This window comes from Amia ocellicauda, chromosome 17 (assembly GCF_036373705.1).
Source record: "Amia ocellicauda isolate fAmiCal2 chromosome 17, fAmiCal2.hap1, whole genome shotgun sequence".
NCBI lineage: Eukaryota > Metazoa > Chordata > Actinopteri > Amiiformes > Amiidae > Amia > Amia ocellicauda.
In genome coordinates, this window is record NC_089866.1 from 25,363,030 (window position 1) to 25,379,265 (window position 16,236).

The following is a 16,236-nucleotide window of genomic DNA, read 5'->3' on the forward strand; positions in this document are numbered from 1 at the left end:
GGTGGAATCGATTTTTGCTGCTGTACGACGAGGCTGGGTCGATCGCAGGGCCGTAGCAGCTAATTAATTTTTATTTCTGCTTCAAGACTCTTTCAATTTGAAGTTTGACATGGTTGAATTTTCGGAGGCCTATCATTCACAAAGGGCACATTCAAATAGTGACTTGCTTTGTGTTTTGTTTCCGACTGTGCTGTACCTGTATGGTGTTCAGGGGCCTAATCCTATTTAAATGCTGCACTTTGTGTGGAGTTCAGGTTTGGGGATCCTGAGCTTGCTGTCTGAGTCTGCATAATACGCAGAGACAGTGTCTGTCCTGTTGGCACCAAAGCTCTATATTCTGAAGGAATTTATGCAACCTGTATTTTGGTCAGGCCAGTACAATGTTGCAGCCTTAAAGAGGAACATATTTTAAATAACTTGAATCATTGGTGACATGGAATTTAGTTCTTGGTTCAGAAAAAATGCCTGTGTCACTAATTTGCCAGCAGATTAAGCTATTGAATATGAAACACAGAGGTGAGATTTTTGTTTTCATGTAAGAGCTTTACTTTCTCCTGCTTCTTCCCACTCCCTCTAATTTCAGCAGCTCTCTTGATCAAGATGCCAAACTACCTACTACATTTTACACTTTATTAATTTTTTGTACACTCACCTAAAGGATTATTAGGAACACCTGTTCAATTTCTCATTAATGCAATTATCTAACCAACCAATCACATGGCAGTTGCTTCAATGCATTTAGGGGTGTGGTCCTGGTCAAGACAATCTCCTGAACTCCAAACTGAATGTCTGAATGGGAAAGAAAGGTGATTTAAGCAATTTTGAGCGTGGCATGGTTGTTGGTGCCAGACGGGCCGGTCTGAGTATTTCACAATCTGCTCAGTTACTGGGATTTTCACGCACAACCATTTCTAGGGTTTACAAAGAATGGTGTGAAAAGGGAAAAACATCCAGTATGCGGCAGTCCTGTGGGCGAAAATGCCTTGTTGATGCTAGAGGTCAGAGGAGAATGGGCCGACTGATTCAAGCTGATAGAAGAGCAACTTTGACTGAAATAACCACTCGTTACAACCGAGGTATGCAGCAAAGCATTTGTGAAGCCACAACACGTACAACCTTGAGGCGGATGGGCTACAACAGCAGAAGACCATACCGGGTACCACTCATCTCCACTACAAATAGGAAAAAGAGGCTACAATTTGCACAAGCTCACCAAAATTGGACAGTTGAAGACTGGAAAAATGTTGCCTGGTCTGATGAGTCTCGATTTCTGTTGAGACATTCAGATGGTAGAGTCAGAATTTGGCGTAAACAGAATGAGAACATGGATCCATCATGCCTTGTTACCACTGTGCAGGCTGGTGGTGGTGGTGTAATGGTGTGGGGGATGTTTTCTTGGCACACTTTAGGCCCCTTAGTGCCAATTGGGCATCGTTTAAATGCCACGGCCTACCTGAGCATTGTTTCTGACCATGTCCATCCCTTTATGACCACCATGTACCCATCCTCTGATGGCTACTTCCAGCAGGATAATGCACCATGTCACAAAGGTCGAATCATTTCAAATTGGTTTCTTGAACATGACAATGAGTTCACTGTACTAAACTGGCCCCCACAGTCACCAGATTTCAACCCAATAGAGCATCTTTGGGATGTGGTGGAACGGGAGCTTAGTGCCCTGGATGTGCATCCCACAAATCTCCATCAACTGCAAGATGCTATCCTATCAATATGGGCCAACATTTCTAAAGAATGCTTTCAGCACCTTGTTGAATCAATGCCACCTAGAATTAAGGCAGTTCTGAAGGCGAAAGGGGGTCAAACACAGTATTAGTATGGTGTTCCTAATAATCCTTTAGGTGAGTGTATATTCATGCTGTGTTTTTGACCTCTCAAATAACAGTTGAAAGTGAATTGAGGCAGTTTTAGGATTCAGTCAAAGGTCTGTGATCATTCCTTTTGATTCCTTGACTTCATAGCATTTTAGAAGAAACGGCTTGTCTGGAAAGACCCAAACGCATGAACTTCTAAAGGAGAAAATGCAACCTCATTAGGCTGAGTCCCCTGGGTGGCTGTGGCTCATGGGCTCTTGTAACCCAGAATTGATCTAATGAAGGGCCTTGTTTTTAACAGCAGGGGTTTTACTGTACAACGCCCAAAGTCTATTTATCGTAACCCCCCCTGTCCACTCTGTTCTCATTGGATGCTACTTTTGGCAGGTCACTTGGAAAGCTGATGATTTTGTGCTGGTCAGGGTGTATGCAGGTTCAGGTCAGTCTACATTAGTGCTGGTTTCTGTGTTCTGGTACAATAATAGTGTGAGGATTGCACACTTTTTGACGATAATCTTCCTAAATGGAAATTCCTAGTTACACTCTGGGGTTCTCTCGGAAACCATTTTTAGCCCGATTTGTGTTTTACAGTGTTCATCTTTATAACTGCAGTTGCCAGTAATTGTGGAAATGAATTCTCATGGTTGTCAGGATTTGAATCCAAAGCTAAATATACAAAAAAAATACTAATTGCGTTCAGGAACAACTTAAGGTCATTTTTATGTATTTGTTAGGCTATAATTGTAACTGAAAACAAAAAGGCTAATGGCAATCTTAATGTATATGTTTGTTTACAATGAACCTATATTTATGTCCTGCTAGGGACAACCAAACTACAGGAAGCTGCAAAATACCCAGTTATAATTGATGCCCAGAGGAGATTAAATATGTCTGTCTGTCTGGCATGCAGTTTGAATTTAGCCGATAGGCCACCTTTGCCAGGGCTGCAGATTTCAAAAATAGTACCAGTTCAATAGACCAGTTCTTTAGCACTGCTTTCTGGTGACTTCATTCCTGAAAAACATTTCAGATCTAATTTCAACCCTACATTTATTTGAGCCATTATGTAGCCAAGGTAGCTTTTTCTCTCTCAATCTTAGAAAAATACTTTGGTTTGTTTTCTAATCTAGAAAGTCGGCCTCATTCTATTAAAAGCAGTTTCACTGCACTATTTTGACTCCCTTTTCTAGTACCAACTTTTGAAATCTAAACCTTGAATAGCAGAGCAAATTAGAAGGTGGAGCCTGGGACTTTGAGTGTTTATACAGTGCCATTGATCACTGTCCTTTTTATGTGCATTGTAGTTTAATCTTTGTTCTACAGGGAGGGAAGGGGGATGCAGTGCTTTAAAAATAAATAAAAGGTGTGTATGTGTAATATACACACATATATAGTACTGTGTAAAAGTTTTAGGCAGGTGTGAAAAAATGCTGTAAAGTAAGAATGCTTTCAAAAATAGACAGATTTATTATAGATAGATTATATTTATCAATTAACTAAATGCAAAGTGAGTGAACAGAAGAATAATCCACATCAAATCAATATTTGACCACCCTTTGCCTTAAAAACAGCATCAGTTCTTCTAGGTACACTTGCAAAAAGTCATGGATTTTGTAGTCATATAGTCAGGTGTATGATTAAACAATTATACCAAACAGGTGCTAATCATCAGGTCAATATGTAGGTTGAAACACAATCATTAACTGAAACACAAACAGCTGTGTAGGAGGAATAAAACTGGGTGAGGAACAACCAAACTCGGCTAACAAGGTGAGGTGAGGAATCAGCCCAGAACTACACGGGAGGATCTTGTTAATGATCTCAAGGCAGCTGGGACCATAGTCACCAAGAAAACAATTGGTAACACACTACACCGTGAAGGACAGTTTACTGTCAAAAGTCATACACCATGGCAAGACTGAGCACAGCAATAAGACACAAGGTAGTTATACTGCATCAGCAAGGTCTCTCCCAGGCAGAAATTTCAAGGCAGATGAGGGTTTCCAGATGTGCTGTCAAAGCTCTTTTAAAGAAGCACAAAGAAATGGACAACGTTGAGGACCGCAGATGCAGTGGTCGGCCAAGGAAACTTACTGCAGCAGATGAAAGACGCATCATGCTTACTTCGTTTGCAATTGGAAGATGTCCAGCAGTGCCATCAGCTCAGAATTGGTAGAAAACAGTGGGACCCTGGTACACCCATCAACTGTCTGGAGAAGTCTGGTCAGAAGTGGCCTTCATGGGAGACTTGCAGCAAAAAAGCCATACCTCTGACGTGGCAACAAGGCCAAGCGACTCAACAAAGCAGGAAATCACAGGAACTGTGGTGCAGAAAAATGGCAGCAGGTGCTCTGGACTGATGAGTCAACATTTGAAATATCTGGCTGTAGCAGAAGGCAGTTTGTTCGCCGAAGGGTTGGAGAGCAGTATATGAATGAGTGTCTGCAGGCAACAGTGAAACTTGGTGGAGGTTCCTTGCAAGTTTGGAGCTGCATTTCTGCAAATGTAGTTGGGGATTTGGTCAGAATTAATGGTCTCCTCAATGCTGAGAAGTACAGGCACATACTTATCCATCATGCAATACCATCAGGGAGGCATCTGATTTTCCCCAAATGTATTCTGCAGCATGACAACGACCCCACACATACAGCGACAGTCATTAAAATCTATCTTCATCGTAAAGAAGAACAAGGAGTCCTGGAAGTGATGGTATGGCCCCCACGAAGCCCAGATCTCAACATCATTGAGTCTGTCTGGGATTACATGAAGAGAGAGAAGCAACTGAGGCAGCTTAAATCCACAGAACTGTGGTTAGTTCTCCAAGATGTTTGGGCCAACCTACCTGCCAAGTTCCTTCAAAAACAGTGTACCTAGAAGAATTGATGCTGTTTTGAAGGCAAAGGGTGGTCACATCAAATATGGATTTTGATTTTTCTTCTGTTCACTCATTTTGCTTTTTAATTGATTAATATAATCTTTTAACATGTCTATTTTTGAAAGCGTTCTTACTTTACAGCATTTTTTCACACCTGTACATAGTGAGGGGAAAAAAGTATTTGATCCCCTGCTCATTTTGTATGTTTGCCCACTGACAAAGAAATGATCAGTCTATAATTTGAATGATAGGTGCATTTTAACAGTGAGAGACAGAATAACAACAAAAAAATCCAGAAAAACACATTTCAAAAAAGTTATACATTGATTTGCATGTTAATGAGGGAAATAAGTATTTGACCCCTTCGACTTAGTACTTGGTGGCAAAACCTTTGTTGGCAATCACAGAGGTCAGACGTTTCTTGTAGTTGGCCACCAGGTTTGCACACATCTCAGGAGGGATTTTGTCCCACTCCTCTTTGCAGATCCTCTCCAAGTCATTAAGGTTTCGAGGCTGACGTTTGGCAACTCGAACCTTCAGCTCCCTCCACAGATTTTCTATGGGATTAAGGTCTGGAGACTGGCTAGGCCACTCCAGGACCTTAATGTGCTTCTTCTTGAGCCACTCCTTTGTTGCCTTGGCTGTGTGTTTTGGGTCATTGTCATGCTGGAATACCCATCCACGACCCATTTTCAATGCCCTGGCTGAGGGAAGGAGGTTCTCACCCAAGATTTGACGGTACATGGCCCTGTCCATCGTCTCTTTGATGCGGTGCAGTTGTCCTGTCCCCTTAGCAGAAAAACACCCCCAAAGCATAATGTTTTCACCTCCGGTGGGGATGGTGTTCTTGGGGTCATTCCTCCTCCTCCAAACACAGTGAGTTGAGTTGATGCCAAAGAGCTTGATTTTGGTCTCATCTGACCACAACACTTTCACCCAGTTCTCCTCTGAATCATTCAGATGTTGGCAAACTTCAGACGATGTGCTTTCTTGAGCAGGGGGACCTTGCGGGCGCTGCAGGATTTCAGTCCTTCACGGTGTAGTGTGTTACCAATTGTTTTCTTGGTGACTATGGTCCCAGCTGCCTTGAGATCATTAACAAGATCCTCCCGTGTAGTTCTGGGCTGATTCCTCACCGTTCTCATGATCATTGAAACTCCACGTGGTGAGATCTTGCATGGAGCCCCAGACCGAGGGAGACTGACAGTTATTTTGTGTTTCTTCCATTTGCGAATAATCGCACCAACTGTTGTCACCTTCTCACCAAGATGCTTGGCGATGGTCTTGTTGCTCTTGTCCCTGACATCCTTGGACAGCTCTTTGGTCTTGGCCATGGTGGAGAGTTTGGAATCTGATTGATTTGCTTCTGTGGACAGGTGTCTTTTATACAGGTAACGAGCTGAGATTAGGAGCACTCCCTTTAAGAGACTGCTCCTAATCTCGGCTCATTACCTGTATAAAAGATACCTGGGAGCCAGAAATCTTGCTGATTGATAGGGGATCAAATACTTATTTCCCTCATTAACATGGAAATCAATGTATAACTTTTTTGAAAGTTTTTCTGGATTTTTTTGTTGTTATTCTGTCTCTCACTGTTAAAATAAACCTACCATTAAAATTATAGACTGATCATTTCTTTGTCAGTGGGCAAACGTACAAAATCAGCAGGGGATCAAATACTTTTTTCCCTCACTGTATATACTGTACTTGGAAATGTTTTATGTTCAGGTTTTGGAGAAAGCTATTAAACTCTGGAATGAGCACATAGACTTTGAACCTGAGTATATGTTCAGCAGGAAATGGTGCCACAGAAAATTGTCTTGCTGTGCACAAGTCTTAAGTGCACAAGTCTTAAGTTCACAGCACATGTTGAAGTGGGGTGGACTATAGACTACAGAGCTTTTGATGATGGGAGGGTGCAAACTCAGTTTGGAGCAGTGATTCCTAGTTATGTTTGTTTAGTTTCCAATTTGAATTGCTTATCAGATTTTATATTTTTGATACCGGCAATGATCGGAACTGCAGGAAAAGCCAAGAATATTATATAAAATATAAACTTGAGTGCAGGGGGTATTGTGTGCCACAGCAATCGAAGTTATGAAGGGCATGTTCGTTTCCCTTTCCAAGAAAGTGCATGTGAGGCTTCTGCCAAAAATAACATTGTGGAACTCGGCATAAAACCACCAGAAGCCCCAGGGATTAATCAGAATCAAAAGGCTACTTTTTTAATAGAAACTTCTAATCTGAAAAGACTGCCATTACAGCTGTGCTGCCTGATTACAGATTGCATTCATAAATTGTTGTATTATCTTTTTTTTTTTTTTGGTCTTTCTCCCACCCCTTTTACGTTGTCATGGATGCTTTTTGCGCAATCTGATTTTCATTTGAGATTTGTGTTTATGAAACCCAAAGTCATTATTTGAAGCACAGGAACAGAACTGTAGTTTCTTGCTCACTTGTTTGGAGCTATTGGCAGAGTAATGATTTTGGAGAGGGAATGTTTTTGTTATCTGAAGTGGTCTTCCACATGCTTTCAACAACTCTGAAAACACAATCTAATAAGTTAACTTGTTTTCACTGTTAAGTTGACTGTTTGAGGACCGAAGAAGGGAAGAATTTCTGTCCTTACAGTAAATTGAATAGGGCAATAAAATGTAATTAAATGTTTAGTGTCATCTGTTGTAATTTTCTCTTTCCTCCTCCTCCTCCTCCTCCTCCTCCTCCTCCTCCTCTGTGTTTGGCACCACTCCACAGCTTTCCCACATTCCCTGTACTGCTGCTCTGGCTGAGAAACTGGACCTACAGGAGGTCACAGGCATCTGGGTGACCTGATATATTTAGAAGATTAAGAGGCAATGACACTCTTACCAGGGCGGTAGTATTAGGGGGATTATTTCCTCTTCCTGTTCAGTGACCAACTCCTGATGGCCGTTGATGTATAAAATCCCCTTTTACTTGACATAGGAGTGACAAGACCAATTGCAATTACACTTGCACTGTCCTCTTGTGGACCTTTTGAAAACTGGTTGAGGTGTGGGAGAGACCTCACTGTGGATTTAGGCTAAAAACAAGCTCTTCCTTCTCTCCGCAGGAACGGAACGCTGAAAATGCCATCGAAGCCCTTAAGGAGTACGAGCCGGAGATGGGCAAGGTGTACCGGCAAGACAGGAAGAGTGTGCAGAGGATCAAAGCTAGGGATATCGTCCCTGGAGACATTGTTGAAGTTGCCGGTAAGTGCTTTGTTTTACATGCTGCCTGAAAGCAGACGCATCTCGGAAACACCAGAGACTAAAAAGAGTATGTATTTGACTAGATGTGTGAGTTGAAAGCACTGCACCGTTTAAGCTTCTGTCTTCACACGTCAAAGTTAACTTGTAAGTCGTTCTGAAAATGTGGGTGTTTGAAGACAATTCTGACCCAGTGCAAGCCAGCCCCCTCACCCTCTCCTCTCTGCCACATACAACTGAGGGAATATTTTCATGCACATTTAATCCTGTTCCTATCTGGAATCTAATCTCAAATCTTTCGGACAAGTGTGCTGGCAGGATTATTTGAGAGATGGGCTGAGCCAGTGCTCCATGGGTATTTGGATGACGTTAAAATGAATTGGGTCTGGAGTGAAAGTTTGCTGGCCTTCAGTAAACTGTCATCCTCTGGGACAACAGGTGAATCATGGGGGCTGAGGATACCGACTATGTTTGTCACTTGTCTGATGTAGATGGTTGGGGTGGCAAATTTCCTCTATTGCAGAATTCTAAACTTTCAAGTCTAAATTTGTTTGTATAATTTTTGGCTAGTTTATAACCCCCTATCCTACTGAAATGGGCAGCAAACGGTAAGGGTTTAGACTTACACATCCAGTAATATTTAATAGATTGGAATGTTCAAATCCTAAATAATCCCTTTATAGCAGCAGGTGACCATGATTTTTTACTTTTCTAGGCGTTTCCAGGAAGCCTTTTATACACGTACACAAACCCTATCCCTCAATTTGTTTATCCATCGAGATGTATGCAAAATGTTCACTGTATAATGAAAGAAATTACAAATTTTGAATTGATCTAATTCTGTGCAAATGTTTGGTGCACAACTGTGTGACCTAACACTGACTTGAATGGGTAACCAGTGAGTTCCTTTATGGTCACCAGCAACCTGGAAATATTGCAGTGGCGGATCAGAACTCCCAGTAATCGAGTAGTTTAATCTCCGACTGGGGTCTGATGGGTAATGGATGTGATCAAAACTGCTTACTGGATTAATCCCTCTACACCAGCATTGTACCTTCTCTTTTAGAATATGAAGGGCTTTTTAAAAAAAAAAAAAAAAAACACATCCTTGACCGATTTATGTACATTTGCTTAGAAAAGTCAAAGCAGTTAATTTACCATGTAAAGTCCAACAAGGACAGCCACTCTGTTCCAGTGTCTAAGGGGTGATGGAACTGAAGCAGAACTGGGCTTGTACACTGAGGAACAAATAAGTCATTATATATAACCTGCCAGGTGTATGTGTGTATGTGTGTGTGTGTGTGTGTGTGTATATATATATATATATATATATATATAATATATATAATGTCCAACTGTATGCGTGTGTCTATGTATGTGTGAGTCTGTGTAGGAGCTGAGCTATGTAAGGCTGGTGGTTCTTAGTTCTAGTAGCTTATTTGTAAACCTTTTAGGTATTATAAAACTAACACGCACAAGAAATCGATGCCCCCTTGAGAATCCAATTCTCAAAATATTACAAGTCAATGAAAACCCAATTTGGATCGAGGCCCCAGTCTGAGAATCTAGGGAGTTGCTCCAGTGTTTTTTTCCAGAATGTCATTTTGATTTCATCTGACCCAGAACCCAATTAGAGCACACACACCAACTAGAGTGGACTATTGAATATTGGGGAGCTCATAGTCCAGAGAAGCACCGTTTTGCTTTTGGGTGATGCGCACATTTTCATAATGCAAATTGTGTGTGGAAAGTGTAAGCCCTCTGAGTGAAATTGCACAGCAGGCTGCTTGCGACGCAGCAGACAAAACTTAGCTGACGTGCTGTTTATTTCAATGCCGTTTAGCTTTCAGTTCCAGGGCATTGAAATCTCTCCGCCAAAACGCTTTTCTGTAAGGTGATTAGGTGTAGCCCAGTTACAGCTGGTTTAATGAGTGCAATCCTTATAAAATGTATCTTCACAGGTATTCTAAGCAAGGGGAATGGATAGTAGATTGCAGGAACCTAAAAGCATTAATAAAGAGTTGCTGGTGGAAATGCCAGGCTCTAGTCTAGTCTCAGTAAATGGATTTTGGGGTTCAGCTGTGAATGCAAGAGGGCCTTACCACTCTATCCATAAAGTCATTCTCCTGGCTCTGCAAGTGTGGAAGCCAGAAACGTTTAAGTAAGGATCCCTGTGGTGGGATTTCTTGGAACATCCCAGTCGCCGCCAAGAACATTCGCGTTGTTTTACTTTTTCAGGTTTTATTAAAATGAGCAGCTTGGGCATGAGGCAAGTTTCATTTTGGAGTTGCTAATGGTACATTATTGCGATCCACGTTAATAAAATGTCGCTGCTTTTGCTGAAAACGTGAAAAATCATTCTCCATTAATACTGCGCAAGTCACTTGCTAACAATTTCTCCATTGATTCACATGATGGACAATGTTAAGCCCCTACTAAATCATGCACATCTTTCTTTAAGGTTTTTTTAAATTTGTTACCTCATACATGAGGTAATGGTTATGTGGTTTATAATTTAGCTGAGGATACTTAGTTGAAAAAAAAACTAAAAAAAAACGCTCTTCTCCTATAAAGGATTGGCTTTGTTTTCCACCTGCTATATATGCCCATACATGTCAGCCTGTATACACCCTCTGTTGTGTAGCCAGTCTTGAGTGAAGCCAAGAATGTCACTGTTCCCACGTCACTGCGTTCTGTTATCCTGCCTGCAGCAAGAAATGATGGAAGAAAAGAAAAGGACAAGGTTTGGTTAAAGTAATTTTCCTTCCCTAATGGAGGAAAAAAAATGCTTTAGGATGAATTGGGTATTGGAATTATTCAGCCTTTTTGCATCAAAAGATAATGACTGGGGGATGGGTGGTGGGGGCTGACCCCCCTGTTCTGGTGGGCCAGGAGCAGCAGCAGCAGCAGCAGCAGCAGCAGCAGGCAGGCAGGCAGGCAGGCAGGCAGGCAGGCAGGCAGTGTAGAGGACACAAGGACACACTCTCAGATGAGCACTGCGATGTGATGCTTCATGAACAGAATTTTAAACACTGTGCAGAATGTAGCCCCCCCCCCCTCCTCCCTAGCCTTCTCTTCAGATGGCAACACACACCCAGGGATCCAAACATCATTTCAGCAGTTCCCAGGGCAGAACAATTCAGGAGCTGGATTTTTATCTTTAAGTACCACGTTTCCAGTATCGCTCGTTTCAAACGAGGCCAGAAAATGTTTATGAAAACCGTTTGAAATGCAAGGCATGCAAACCCTAAACACAGCAACCTGAAATGGCATTTTTTTACGTTCTGTAACTAAAGCTGGCTGGCATATTTATTTCTTATATACTTACACAGTGCCTTGCAAAAGTATTCAGACCCCTGATCATTACTGTGGGCTATTGAAATTTCATTGTTTGATATTTTAGTTTAAAATGCTGAAACGCAAAATCAATTATTGTGACATTAGTTTTATGTTTTATTTGTAAGAAAAATTTAAACTGAAAATATGGTGCTTGCATAAGTATTTACCACCTGCACTGTAAAATCTCCTATGAAGTACATTTGTGCAATCCCTATCAACATCTCCATCTGTTCCTAGTCTATTTTGAAATTTAGTGAATACGTCTACATAATAAAACAAAGACTTGGTATAGATCACTTAGGTGCAGTGTTGAGGTTTAATTTCCTTAATTCCTGAATATTTAGCTTTACAGTGTGGATATTAAGAAACTGTTTTGGAGTTTCAAACTTGTGAAAAAGTGTGTGCAAATCAAATTGTTTTATGAGGATAAAGAGCTGTTTGTTTTACAGTATTATGGAGAAGATCAGAGAATATTAGGTAATGGAAAATGGTAATCTTTTCTATTTAGCCTTGTAATAGATTTATGACTATAAAAGGATTATTTGAACTTCTGTGCTCATACTGAAGTTTTCTTAAGCCTAAAGGAAGGAGATTGGAAATGCACGTTTGTGTCTATTTCTGGTGTCTTGGTTTATTCACCACCTATTTTCCAGTACTCCTGCAGTCTCCTCTCCCCTGCCACACTTGGTCCTGCAATGTCATTGAGGGACACGCGCACACATACACGTCTATTGAAGATGCGTCACAGTTCCCTTCCACACCATCAATTGACTGCAAATGAGTACTTGTTCCTGCCTACCATCAAGTTCACATCTCTGCTCTTGCAGTATTGTGCTCACTGCTTGAGCTCCCTGTTCTTCCAAACCCTAAATTACTTAAGACACGCTTGAGAATGTCCAAACAATGCATTACCGGGGCTGGAAACCTCGATGACAAGAGTGTTCCTTCTAAAGTCTACCGAATTGGTACTTTTTGCTCATTATAAATTGTTAAACCAGCCAATATCAGAGCAGCATTTCCAAACATTCCTATACTTCTGATCTTATACATAAATGCCATCCCAGGCCCAAACTAACTGAGATGACACCTCTTGTACAATTGGAGACACCCTTCACATTCTAAAATCACACAGGTTTAAGACTCTTCCAAATAGGATTTCTTTCATATAGCCTTGTTGGGATTAAAAAAAATATATATTTTAAGAGATCTGCAATGGGTGGTTTTGCTAGATAAAGGGCAAAGCAATAAACAGGTTGGTTGACATGCAATGGCAAAGCTAAATCCAAAAACCTGACATACATGTTTTGGGGGGAGGAAAGAGAAAGGAAGTGGGGGGCTATACGTAGAGCTGTTGTCATTGTCTGCAGCGAGAAAGATGACCTTGTAGGGTAATGGCTGTGTATTATGCTCTGGGGTACGCCACCCTCCCCTGCCCCCCTCTCACCACCTCCACCAGCAGCCTGGCATTCCAGACGCCTGGGATGGCATGTGGCATTTTGTGTAGCCTGGCAAGCATCTCGTGTCACTGCCTATACTAACTGCAGGAGGCAGAACAGCACATCAGGTGGCCGCCACCCAGCTTGTCCGCAAAAGTGGGAGAATGGCCGTAAAAAATACTTAAACTCTCCCACATTCTGCCACTTCTCAACCTTTTCCATTTCCTCTTTAGACCATCTAAACTGGGAGCCACCACAGCAGGGGCCTCACAGTGGTGTGCATTTGAGGCCCAATGCATCTTCTACAACCTGTGCCACACTTTCAAGAGACTAGGTGTTAAAACCCTTGTGACAGACAAGCCACCAAAAAAAACTTTGTACACCCACTTGATTCCTTGTTGGATCTTTAAGCATCGCTATTGGGCAACGAGACAATCTACAACACCTGATTCTGTTTGAGCACCTACACTGTTGTCTCCGAGGCCATTCATATAAACCAGCCACATGAATATTCATCTCACAGATGATCCCATCCATTTTTTTTTTTGCCTTGACTTTTTATTTTTTGTATAGTAAAAATCCTTTTAAAATATGCATCAATATAATCTCTGATCCTTCTGTTTTTAAAACAAAGTCCCATGTGATTTCTCTGCACAGCATGAGTAAGCAAATTTGTCTCTCTGATATTGGAGAAGGTGACCACAGGGATTTAACCCTCCTGCCATTCCAAGACTTGCATTGGCAGTAATTGGCAACGGGTGGAGGAAGAGTGCAGACGAGGCCTCATGACCCTCAAAGAGTCCATTACGAAGAACCTCTAACCAGGAGAAACATGATCTTAAATTCTGCCAGCGAAAGTGCCAGCAACTTAATACTGCTTTATCCTAGAGACACTCCAGCTTGTGGCTTTTTGAGTGAATAACGCACTGAGATGTACAGATAATTGCAATATGCTTTTCCAAAGATCCAGTGAAATGGCAACCAATATGCAATTAAATACTTGATCCTACCATCGTGATTGGAGAGTTCTCCAGGGTTCTAGTTGATTACCAGATTGTGCAGGGCCTTATATTCAGCAGGCTTGCCAAATTTGAGATCCCAAGATCTCGATCAAATCCCTTCAGCCCAATTATGCAAATCAACACTACACACTAATTCTTTCCCGCCCATGATAATGAGGGGGCAATTATGGCTATTCCACAACATTCCTTTACTAAATAGAAGATGCATTGGAATAACCCCCTCCAGTTTAACATTAATCAAACAAATAACATATTTGACAGAGGATAGATTAAGCAAATTGCAAGAAGAGGTTATCTGTGCTTAAGTCTTGCTCGGGGGGGTAGGGTAGGGGGTTAACCTGCTTTTGAGTTTTTTTGTATCATGTATTGTAGTTCAAGGTGATCAATATCTTAGCACAGCTGTTATCGTGGGTCATTTTAGTATTATGCCTGTTGATTTGTCTGAGTTTGTCAAGTCAGTTTAATTTCTGTGGCTCGATGTGACCGCCTGAGGTTTCCGAACTAAATACAGGTGCAAGTCTCTAGTTTGCGTTCCTTTTTTCATTTTTTTTTTTTTTTATTTATTTTTTTTTTTTCCATGCAACAGATGTGAAAGCCACTATTCCAGGCTGAGATGGTTAATTGAATGTCAATGAACTGGAATCATGAAAGGTTAATGATCAGACGCACTCTGAAGCCACAGTTGGGTACGCTTGTCTTTGGGAGGTTTCAAATGAATGGTGACCATGAACCACCAGTGTTTTTAAGTTCCTTCTTTCCCAGCTGGGCTTTGGGTTGAGCGAGGGGAAAGAAGGGCTCTTCCATGCATGGTAGACTAGCAAAATCCCAACCCACTGCCAAGAGAAGGTCCTGCCCTGAGTATCTCACTGCCCCCAGACCAAGAGACATAACCCTCTTGTCCCCAAGTGACCAGTCTCTCGCTCTTTGGCGTATAAGATCAGATCTGTTTTAATGTTTACATGTCCGCAACAGTTGTACCATTCTAGTTTTGCCTGCAGAAGAAGGAGAATGACTGATGCAGAGCAAAAGAAAAGAGAGGGGGAAAAAAATAAAATAAAGTATTTGCAAGCCTGAGATAGTGGAAACGGGATGTAACAGTTTGAGCCCGACAGACGGAGCAGATAATTTGCCACTTATGTCTTAAAGTTGGTCTAATTTTGGTATTTATTGGGATCTTTTTATTCACAAAATAGGGTAGTGTATTTCAAAGCCATTATATAAATGCATAAGTTCCCCTGGGTTACTTTACATTTTTAAAGAAGCATTAAAAGTATGAACAATACCAAAATATCTAGTAAACTGTTGAAGCAGTCTTATTAAAAGAGTGCTAATCTGATCAGGGTATCTAGTCTTGTCATCCTTAAGCATTCAATTCCCCCCCCTGTGACTTGCTTTAGAAGAGTGATAATCATAGTGACAACTTCACCTCCATCCATTCCTCCTGGGAGTTCATCACATTATATGCAACAGATGCCCGAGAGTACCACCTTCCCACAAACAAAACTGGAACATGATAATTGGCAATCTTGACTGTAGTGACTCAGGCAGGGAGCGCCACAGGAAGAGCTTCCCAGATTAGTCCCGTCAAGACTGAGAGCGCTTACCTGCCTGCTGTTCTGAAACGGAGCCTTCACTGCAGCGGGGAGCCATGTGTGCTGAGCAAATCAAACCCGATTTGCTCAACACTGTCCTGTCCAACCCTGCTGCTGCTCAGCCAATGGCATGGCACTCCTTGGGTCATGCTCCCCTGATCTGAACCACTACTGAACTAGAGGGGATCCCTGCACTCTGAGCTCAAGTCCTCTTGTGAAAGTTTAGCCATTTAACCTGGAATTTTCACCAAGTCTTCGGTGACACACCCCTAGCTGCAGGTCTTGACAGGCTCTGGCAAGCCTCTTATTTGCTTGTAGCAGGAAGTTTGTCATTTTCATAATTGCAGCCAGCACAACTATATAAAAATAACATGGCAGTGACATTTAAGAAACTTCCAGAACCATCTTGTGGATTTTACCCTGAGGCTGTTTTGTGAAATTCAAAATGAAATTCTCATCCTGAATGACCTTTCATATAGGGTAAATAATTTTGGAAGTCTACATCTATGTGCTAAACATTACTCTAAATATTAATCCACTGAGTACCTGCCACAGCTGAAATAAACGTTAACCTTTGACTCTTCATGAATGGCTTTAATTGCACTACAATGTGTCCTGCATTTGGATTTTAATTACAACAAAACCGATTTTAACCCCTCTCCCCAGTACAGCTTACCAGGGTGCATTTAAGTTAATTCCACAGCCATTTTGTAACTGACTCTGTTTTTAGTTATTCAGTATATGTTCATTATAGAGACAATTCAGTCATTCCCCAGACGAACACAATGAACGTTTTTTTTTTTTTTTTTTGGTTTTTTGGCCGGATATGTTGGATGCATCATACCTTGAGGCTCTGCAGCTTTAACATGGGCCTCGTTTCCCTCAGCCTACATTCTTTCTAGGCCAGTCCGTT

At 41.6% G+C, this 16,236-nt stretch overlaps 1 protein-coding gene across 2 annotated transcripts in view; it reads left to right on the forward strand.

Annotated features, from left to right (window-relative positions):
• LOC136712843 (sarcoplasmic/endoplasmic reticulum calcium ATPase 2) overlaps positions 1-16,236 on the forward strand; it is a 56,865-nt gene that overhangs the window by 12,698 nt on the left and 27,931 nt on the right. For both annotated transcript variants that reach the window (XM_066689641.1, XM_066689640.1), the window contains exon 5: positions 7,799-7,937. In XM_066689641.1, the coding sequence (XP_066545738.1) occupies positions 7,799-7,937 (139 nt within the window). The remainder of the gene's footprint in view (positions 1-7,798; positions 7,938-16,236) is intronic.